The sequence below is a fragment of the Bombus vosnesenskii genome, unplaced genomic scaffold, assembly GCF_011952255.1.
Source record: "Bombus vosnesenskii isolate JDL3184/JDL3185 unplaced genomic scaffold, Bvos_JDL3184-5_v1.1 scf7180000013316, whole genome shotgun sequence".
NCBI classification, from domain to species: domain Eukaryota; kingdom Metazoa; phylum Arthropoda; class Insecta; order Hymenoptera; family Apidae; genus Bombus; species Bombus vosnesenskii.
The window spans coordinates 500499-510290 of NW_022882962.1; the positions used below are offsets into that span (position 1 = coordinate 500499).

General features: G+C 32.2%; 1 protein-coding gene across 2 annotated transcripts; it reads right to left on the reverse strand.

Moving 5' to 3' along the window:
* Window positions 1-109: 109 nt before the first annotated feature.
* LOC117235340 (probable ribonuclease ZC3H12C) lies at window positions 110-9406 on the reverse strand. 2 transcript variants are annotated; one of them, XM_033497248.1, is made up of 8 exons: window positions 9299-9406; window positions 6299-6427; window positions 5514-5622; window positions 3291-3756; window positions 2279-2564; window positions 1811-2135; window positions 1451-1706; window positions 110-1296 (listed from the first exon to the last, which is right to left on the reverse strand). In XM_033497248.1, exons 1-8 carry the CDS (start codon window positions 9404-9406, stop codon window positions 948-950), a joined length of 2028 nt encoding a protein of 675 aa, XP_033353139.1. In that variant the 3' UTR covers window positions 110-947. The 2 variants fall into 2 exon arrangements, with proteins under 2 accessions (XP_033353139.1, XP_033353140.1); XM_033497249.1 differs by lacking the exon at window positions 9299-9406 and adding an exon at window positions 6756-7120 and having other exon boundaries at window positions 948-1296.
* Between the last annotated feature and the right edge of the window lie 386 nt (window positions 9407-9792).

The following is a 9792-nucleotide window of genomic DNA, read 5'->3' on the forward strand; positions in this document are numbered from 1 at the left end:
CTTTCGTGTAAAATAGAAGAAAACTGTTAGTTTTTCTTAAAATCTAAGGCTTTAATAAAAAGAGAGTATATTAGTAATATGTATATATTCAATAAAATAAAAAATTTAATTATAATAAAAAACGAGCAATTTTATTCAAAATAAATATACTTTGTTTTCTCAATAAGTATAAAGATAGGAATGGTTTATTAGTGTAAGTACACGGTTACATGTACTATTACACAAAAAAAGAAATAAAAGGTGTAATAAATACTCTCAGATCATCAACTTGGTAATTACTATAGAACATAACCTAAAGTGTTGAATTTGGTTCTCTGGATTATAACTTATTACTTCGAATTTGCATATACGGTTAATTGTTGAATGATAATATGGAAATATGTTTAAAACACTAAGTATTTTTAACGCTCTATGTTACAAAGTTATAAATTTTTGTGTTTTACTGATAGTTTTCTCTTAATCTAATTTAAAAACTACATTATTGCTATAAATAAGTAAAATTGTGTAAAATTTAAATTACTATCCTTACATTTCTACCCTTTCCACGTTTGTAAACAAATTTCAGTACATACATGATGGAAATAGTTTTAATTACATGCAGAACAGCTTTGCAATCTTGACGAGTGTTATTCCTATCAACAACTTTTTATTGGAATTGGTTAAAACATGAAAATTAAAAGTTAAAGAGTTTCGTTATTGTAGCGGGGTTTTCAATTCCTTTCCAATACGATTATTCCTCTTCTTGAAAAATAAATAGAGTATAGAGATATTTAAAAAAGTATTAATTGTAAAACAAATATTTGCTTAATCTGTTTATAAAAGTCTATGCTGGGTCTAAAGTCGATGAATATTACAATATTCTTGAAAGATTTTAAAACTGTATATCTGTTGATATATTCATTTAATAAATATGAATTAAATAAATGTACGAAATGGTTCTTATTCCATTATTGGGGATACATTTTCAAAATAGCAACACAGATTTCTATTGGATCTGTTTCAAATGGATGAATTAGCATAGCAGTTCTCACGTGTTCTTCGGGAAAGATATTTGCCAAATGGTAATGTATTTTTGTTCTGGTATCGAGAAAATCCCTTAACATATCCGTCGGCATAGCCGAATACAAGGGAGATGTAGGGACATTTAACTGTGAATCTGAAGCACCCAGCCGTTGACTCGATCCTGATGGTACAGCCAAGTTTGAATTATTTGATAACCAAGCTTGGTAAGAATCAGGCGCCGAAGCAATACGTGTTACGTGTTGATGACACTGCCCTCCTTCAGAACGATCCCAACTAAACAATTAAATACTTGTTTAATTAATTACGATTGTAAAAAAGTTTGTCTTGTTCGTCATTCCCGCTTAATTATTATGGCATTTAATATTATGATATTGAATCTTACAATCAATATTATAATATAAGAATTGTAGAGAAAATAAGAACTCACTTCATGCCAGCTCTGTAGGCTGATTCGTTACTAGAATGTCTACTTAAGGCTCTGTGCTGTGCTGTAGAAGATGTTATCGCAGTTTGTTGTGATAATGAACTTGTTTGAGATGCTTGCTGGTATTGTCTCAGCTGGTGAAGTCGAGGATCGTACACTGGATTTAAAGTTAACTGCCTCTGCAGTTTCTTATGTATATTTGGTGGCTCTGCTTCTGGTTTATTCAATCTTCCTGTCGATCGACAGGAAGAACGATAACCTATTATTAATAAAAATTAGTTTGTTTTAGTAGAAGCAAATAAGAATAATATAAATATTATTTATTTTGCATTAAAATAAATACGTTAGTGAAAATCCTAATACCTTGAGAACTTGTGGTAGGTGGCACTTGTAAACCATGTATCGTGGAATTCATTGGTTGATCAAGCGTGACATTTTCTGCAGATCTGCTTTTTGTAACTGAAGGTAATGGTTGGATACTGGTAGTTACCGTTGATTTGGTTTTACAAAGCGGTTGATGTTGAAACGCATTGGTCGATATATTGCTGGATAAAAATACATTTGGACTTGAACCTCTTACTTGAAGCTGCTTTTGTACATGTTCCACTAACTTCTCTGTAACTGATTTTTGAGGATGAAGACCTCTTTCTGGATGTCGAAATTTACACTTATTTCCATAAGTGCATTTCTGCAATGAGAAAAATTATTTTTGATTAATATTATCTCACTTTCTTGATTATTTCTTGGTTGTTTCTAATAAATTCTTCAAATACTTACAGAATTAGTTATTGTTTAAATAATTTGATAAAATCTAGGCAATATTTAACATACCTTCGCGTATGGACAAGGTGGTGCTGGATCAGATTTTTTGGGAAAAGTTCTCAAAAAATTGTCTAAAGTGGGACCGCTTCTACCTAGTGGATCGTCTGGTGGCATAAAGCGATCATTTACGAAAGTATACATCAAAATTCTTTCTTCCACAACTTTTCGAAATTCCGGATTTTCCTGTGCCAAATCTCTGTAATTATCATTGCTGACAACAATACCATCGATTTCCGCTGCTAGTTTCAAAATATAGCGATCATCGTAACAAACCATTCTTTTCCCACCAACTAATCTAAAATAAACAATTAAGAACTATTTTAAAGTAATAAGGATTTACAGTCATTTCTTACGGAGTTACTGTTACTATTGACAGTCAATAATAATATATATTAATACTTTCGATGCGTCTTCATATTAAATGCTGCCTTTTAAGTCCTTAATACTTAAATAATTATATTGTATTAAATACTTATCTATTTAGAGATATATTAAATAGCAAAAACACAACGCATAATGTTAAATAATGGAAATACTTTGTAAGAATTGATAAGTTGGTCTTTCTCAAGTTGAATTTTATTAAAATAGAGTTTTATTTAGAAAGTTATTTATTATGAAATGGCCGGATGTATCGTTAGATTCAAGGATCGCTGTCGCTTAGGCTGACCTAGATTTGTTTTCTGCAGAGACAAACTATTTTTAAGTATTAATAGTAACTTTTATAGATATTAATAATTAATAACTTTTAAATATTAATAAATAACGCTTTAAATTTGTATTCTTCATTATAGTTATTATAGTCTCATTTTAGTTTGAAGAAACCATTTAAATTTTGTACCATCTATTACTGAATACCCTATATATCTAATAGCAGCTATTTGTTAAACTATTTTCTTTCACACAATATGCCGTGATACTCAAATATTAGCTGAAATTGATCCTAAAACACTTTTATATATCATCGTACATTATTCATACATTACATGCATTAATTAACTGATTCATACATTGATATACAAACCTGGATGGAGTAAAAACCAACAAACGGTCCCTTTCCAATTCTCCCAAAATTTCTTGGTCGGCGATCGGATTATCAATCCTGGAAGTTTCCTTTCTCCACTTCGGCACAAATACGGTAATTTCTTTGTGCCCTCGAGCTTTAAACCAATCCACGCAAATTTTAATTCCTCTACAAGAAAATATTTCCTTGTTTCCATGACTCATCGCCACATTGCTTCCATCAATTACAACAGATCTGAGACTACTAGAGCATCCGCTGTTTTCATTGGACATTAAATCAGTGTCCGCGACGTTATCAGACTCCTCTGGCGTATCAACCGATTTTTGAGAACAGCTAGCACCGAGTTTTATCAACTCAGCCAAAAGTTCGTTTTGTTCCGGATCTGGACCCAATTTTTCCAGCGCTGTTTGAACTAAACGTTCCGTGTAGCCAAGCTTAAGGGCGAATTCTACTCGGGCAGTGTACCCTAAAAAAAAATAAATGTTTAACAATTTTAACAACATACGATAGTCTCTTGTACGAAGCTAGCGTTAAACGTGGCTATGTTAATCGCATTACGTTCAAATACATATGAAAAAAAGACAATTTGGGAAGTTTAAACCGGGCTATAAGAAAATAGAAACAAACGCTACTTAGACAGTATCGGTGGATAAATTATGTCTTCGAGATGACCAAAGCAATGAAATTGTCGTGAAAATGAAGATCGTGAAGATTATAGCGGCGGTGATTATAGTAAGATTATAGTAGCAGTATCAAACGGCGGAGAGATAAAATGAATAAAGTTCACGAATATTATTGTCTTCCGCGATATTCAGTGCGCAACTAGAAGCTACATTTATAAATTCTTTTTTCAAATAATAGCTACTTATACACGGCTGTAATCTATGAGATTTAATGATAATACTATATTCAACCTTCACAGTAGTATGGTCTTTCGAATAGGAGACATATAACGTTAATGGAATACCACACAAAGATGATACAAAGTAAGCATACGATAAAACTATAGCTTAGAAAAGAAACGAAATCTATCGTTTGCCAACATCCGTAAAGGTACATATAATTGGAGAACATATAAGTGGAATCGTCCCAGGTACTTTAACTCGAACACTTAGGTATATGCAATGTGTATACACCCTAAGCTTAGTTAGATATTATTATCTATCAAAGGAAGGCCTATATTATTAATAACTATGATGAGTAAATATTGGAATATTGCTAAGTACTTGCCTACGTGGAGATTAAACTATTAGCAGCTACTATCCCCTTATTAATAAAACAATGAGCCAGAAATAAATACCATATATCTATTGATAACATAATAAATACAAATACAATAACATAATAAATGATTTAAGTGTATTCTAAAGAAGCCAAGCTTAAAAAAGCAAGTAAGATAAAAATGAATATCGTTTAAACGATAAGTCGAATAAATAATATAGTAAATATTAAGGCAGTATGTAAACATTTAAGTCTAAAGGAGATCTTGAAAAATAACGCGAAGAGAGGTATCAACGCACCTGACCAGAAAAGGATTAACAGATTAGTCAAAAGATTGATAGTTAGCAGGAGAACGTCTCATTTCTGTGAGTTGGAAGAATTGTGCTTTAAAATGGGTAATAAATAAAAGAAGCAGGTGAACGAGGACAAACTCACCGAGGAGAGTAGTAAGAAACCCGACCTCGAATAGACTCAAATATCTATGATGGCCTGTCACATAAAGAAGCTTAGGATCTTCGGTTGGAACACACGAAGCATCAGTGCCAGGAGGGGAGGAATTCCTAAAATGTTAGAGAAATTTGTGATAGGTATGTGCACGATGTCATGACAAAAGTTTAAAGATGATTTCGAAGTGCATGATCTCAAAACTGTACATCTAAGAGAGGTTTGAGGAGAAGCGATGATATTATTATTTTTCCAAGGGAAAGTATCAATTTAAGATTTTTAATAGATTAGCATACGTATACACAAACCTATAAACGATCTCCACGTAGGTAAGTAGAAAGCTTTTCGAAATAAATTTACGTTTATCTAGAATTTAATGATATTAAAGCTAATAATAATATTTTACACGAGATATCATTGTTAAATATTTAATAATAAAAGTTGTTAAATTTATTGAATCGTTATTGTTAACAATACATTAGGTTACTGATAAAATACGAAATCTTTTTACATTTAGTTAGTTAAAGATAAATGATTTTTTTTTTTTAAATCTTGTACCTGGACTCTGAACCGGTGGACTTCCTTGCACTGTAACATATTCTGCAAATTCAGCAGCCAACGTATCTGAGGCGGTCCGGGACACATCTGAATGACTTGACGTAGATACCTATAATTCAAAATGAAAGCTATTAATCGAGGACAATGAATTAGTGAAATTTTTCGTTTCATCTTCCTTTATCCGAATATCCTAATATTTAGCGAACTTTCTACTATCCGAATATTCTGTTAACCGAACAGGATATCTCCTAGTCACAGATGCTCTTCTTCTTGTTAGGAGGAGTTTGTGAAAAAATCTTGTATTATAATTAAAATGCAAATGAAATAAAATATCGCACATAGGCACAAAATGTTCTTATTTAAATTCTTATATAATTAATTCTTATATAAAAGAAAATCCTTATATTTTCGATGAATATTTACATATAAAAAAAGTTCGTTTATTTATAGATTACGCGTCTTATACGAATAAATTATAATTTTGTAAAAAATTTGTTGCATTAACTTTACAAAGTCGAACAAATATTTTGGTTTCCTGGAACGTTTACAATGTTGTAAAATTTATAAATAAATTATTTTGCGATAGAACGCGCAATGAAATTATATCTCAAATGCGATAAAACGTGGAAAAATGATCTCCCGTGAGAAAATGCAAAATGTTTCTTCTCGCGCGCTTCTTCATTACGTCCGTGCATCAAATTTTTGATTAAAACCTGAATTTACAGATTGAGCAATCATTCCTGCAGTCACGACAATACAAGGATGTCATAAAAGTTCATAGATACCTGCAATTCCACTTGTGAATGAATATTCGTAGGTCCCACTGAATCTTCAGCTTCGTAGTCGCTATCGTAAGAAGAATCTTCTGCGTCAGCAATACTTTCAGTTTCCAGGACGGTACAATCTACGTATTTCTGAAAGCAAAATTAAACAATCAAGTGGTCATCCGTATCGACAAAGATTTCGAGAACATACCGAATACATTTTATTTATGAAATTATAATTCACATATTACATTCCCCTTCTATCACATTTTCTAATTTATGACAATATTACTGAGCGCTACTGTTAGTCGGCTAACGATAATTAGCTGATCAACATATAATGCAAACGAAGGAAAATCCGTATTATCGAAATTTTAAATATCATTAAATCTTTAGGCGAAGCTAAATTTTTGAAAGAGCAAGTAAAACAAAATGCATTAGTCTTAACATTTGCGCAGTGATGGATTTATTCACGCACATTTTCACTTGATTCTACTAATTGCATCATTATGACTTTCTTCTGTTGACTCGTGGCACATAAAACTTCTTCGCACTAGCGACGAAGATAACGGACTTGGAATCAATTAAAAACGAAAGAAATAGTTTGAATACAATTTATTTTTATTCTTCTACACTTTCATCTTTCTTCTAAAAATACACGAAGTAAATATTTATACACACTTAACACTATCGGATTAAAGATTCTTATCGTTAACGTTGCTACGTCTGAACGCATTAAACGTAGCTGTGTCCAAGAGGAAAATATTCAAAAAAGAAAACTTTCGCTCGGAAGACCCATTTATACTATATTCTTTTTTTAACACTTTTATTACCAACGAAAGATTTCGATAACGATAATTTTAGTAATTATCTCGAATACATCAGACAGATCGCCATTGCACATTCGTAGACTTATCTTTAGTAAGAATTTCATTTCGGTTCACATTAGGAATCTTGATCGTCGACATTAAATTGTATCTAAACAGACGTAGACGTGGTCACACCAGACTCACTCACGTGCGCATGTCTAATCTCAAGATCTAACCTACCAATCTACGATATCTGTCAATTTAGTTATTAGTTTATCGTCAAACATATCCTTTTACATTGCCCTAAACACAATTATTCTTGCAACGAATACCAGATCAAATGAACTTCAAGTGAAAATTTCTGTGATAAAAACCACGTTTCAAGCGTTTTCTTTTTCCTGAAAACAAATCGTTATTTAGCAAAATCCAACTAGTAAATATCTCTCTGTATTCACATTGTCGTCGCTGATAACCACTGTATAGAAAAAAATTTCTTTTTAATCTCATTTTCTATATCGAACGCGCAAATTGGTGGACATCATTAGAAAAATGTTAAACAAGAACTAATTTACGTTGGAAATGACATAGGGAGACGGGTGATAAACGGAAGTGTATTTCCTACGTCGATTAGCTTTCTGTATTCTTACGTTTGGAATTAAGATATAACGTCTGATTTTAGCCACGGTTACAAAATTATTTAAGATAACGTGACATTTTGTTTGAGTTGTGCTGAGTGACTATTTATGTACATACGGTTGATACTATAATTGTGTTTCCTTCGAACTGCTTTTCTATTATCTTTCCAACCACCGGTATTTCTTAGCGTGCTTTAGTTCCATTTAGCGCCACTATTACGTCTGCGGATGAAAGTTGGTTTAAATATCTCAAATTTTTAGCATTATAGTTTCAGTTAGAATGATACAATGTTTTTGTATCGTTAGCTATTCTAACCTTACGAATCTTTATCTTCGCGAATTTGTTGGAGCCACGTATTTATTTTAAATTATGCGCGGCAAAGACAATTGGAGGCGTTTCTTTCTTAAACTTTCTAATAGATATATCTCCTACTATCTCTACGACCGTCGATTTACCCGGTGATAAAAAGATGAGCCAATCTTTTTTCAAATAATTTTTATCGATTGAGAAGTTTTCTTACATATGCAGATCTTTGTTCAGTAAAGACTTTTCTTATCGTTTGTTATTTATTCTGTATATTTTATTCTTTGTTTGTTCCTTCTTACGAACAAAACTCTCGCTTATAGCATTACTTCTAAGAGATAAACTGCCGCTTTACGAATTCCTGATTTACGAACGATCGCCAAGAGCCAATTAATTCGTAAAAGCGAATACCCTACGTGTGTATATTTGTATATCCTTTGGCGCCGAGAAAGCTGAACGATTGGAGCTGGGTGAAGTCTGTAATTCAGATTTCGTTTCAGCAAATTTGAAGGAGATTAGATAGCTTGTAATGATTATATGATTTTTGAGAGATTTACTTGAAACCACAATTGAAACCAAAATCTGGATACACTTGTAGGAATACTTTATATGAGATAAAAATTTCTATTCTAAGAGAACGACATGAAAATGAATATAATGATCCTTGTAATTACTTCGCGACAAGTTCTAGAATATTAAGAAATATTACCATTCCAATTTGTTAGATCGCCCAATTTAGGTCATGATCTCACTCTAACTCAATAAAACAATAGAACAGAAAGAATATGTCATTAATCGGTATGAGAAAAACCAGGAAAGAAAATATAAATGTATTCCAAATGAAAGTTATAAATGTTAGATAAAACAATAAGCAAGTAAAGTGATTTATATACAGGTAACGCTTTTCATATCGTAATAACAGTTCATTAATGAAATAAACACATTAATGAAATATTTTTCTTTCGTTCTCTAACATTGCTTAATATATAGTATATTATATAAGTATGTAATAAAAAAAAGTACTTAAGCTATATTGTAGAATACTTTTAATCAACTGAAACACAGTAAAGGCTACCATTACTGTATCCGTATCTAATCTAAATTGTCACGCTTAAAAATACAAAACAATGTAGTGCAAAATAAACGTAGAAATCGTGAATGACAGATCTCCGATATTATAGTTTCTAATTTTTAGATCTAAGATACGCAATAATAATATACAAATGAATGGTTTAGAAACCAAAAATCAAAAGCAATTACTAAAAGAACTTACCTTTCCGGCGACGGTCATATCTCCTTCCACGAATTGTAATCGATCGTATCCTTTCGCGTCCAAAGACCTTCTCGAATCCGTACAAATACTATTATGTATACAAATCATACACACAAGCACGCGCGCGCACACAATGCAAAGACACGAAAGGAAGAAAGATGGAAAGAATAAGCAGCTTTCACAAATACATTCCAGGCTTTGATTAAAATGCGTCGATTGTTACTCGATACTTATTATAGAGATAACAGGAATCCGTGGTAATCTGTGGGAAAGATTTCAACAGAAAGAAATAGGAAAGTCCAAAACACGCTTCCGGGATATTCCGTTAGATCCTGGAACGGTATCGATGTACAGAAGAAAGCAGGACAAACTCACGACTACTCGCGGCGACGGCCGGTCAGTGAATGGAGCAAGCGAGAGCTACGACGTCATTACCCCCGCTACTTGCCATGGTCTCCAAGCAATGTCGTCACATCGTCATATGCAGCGATGGC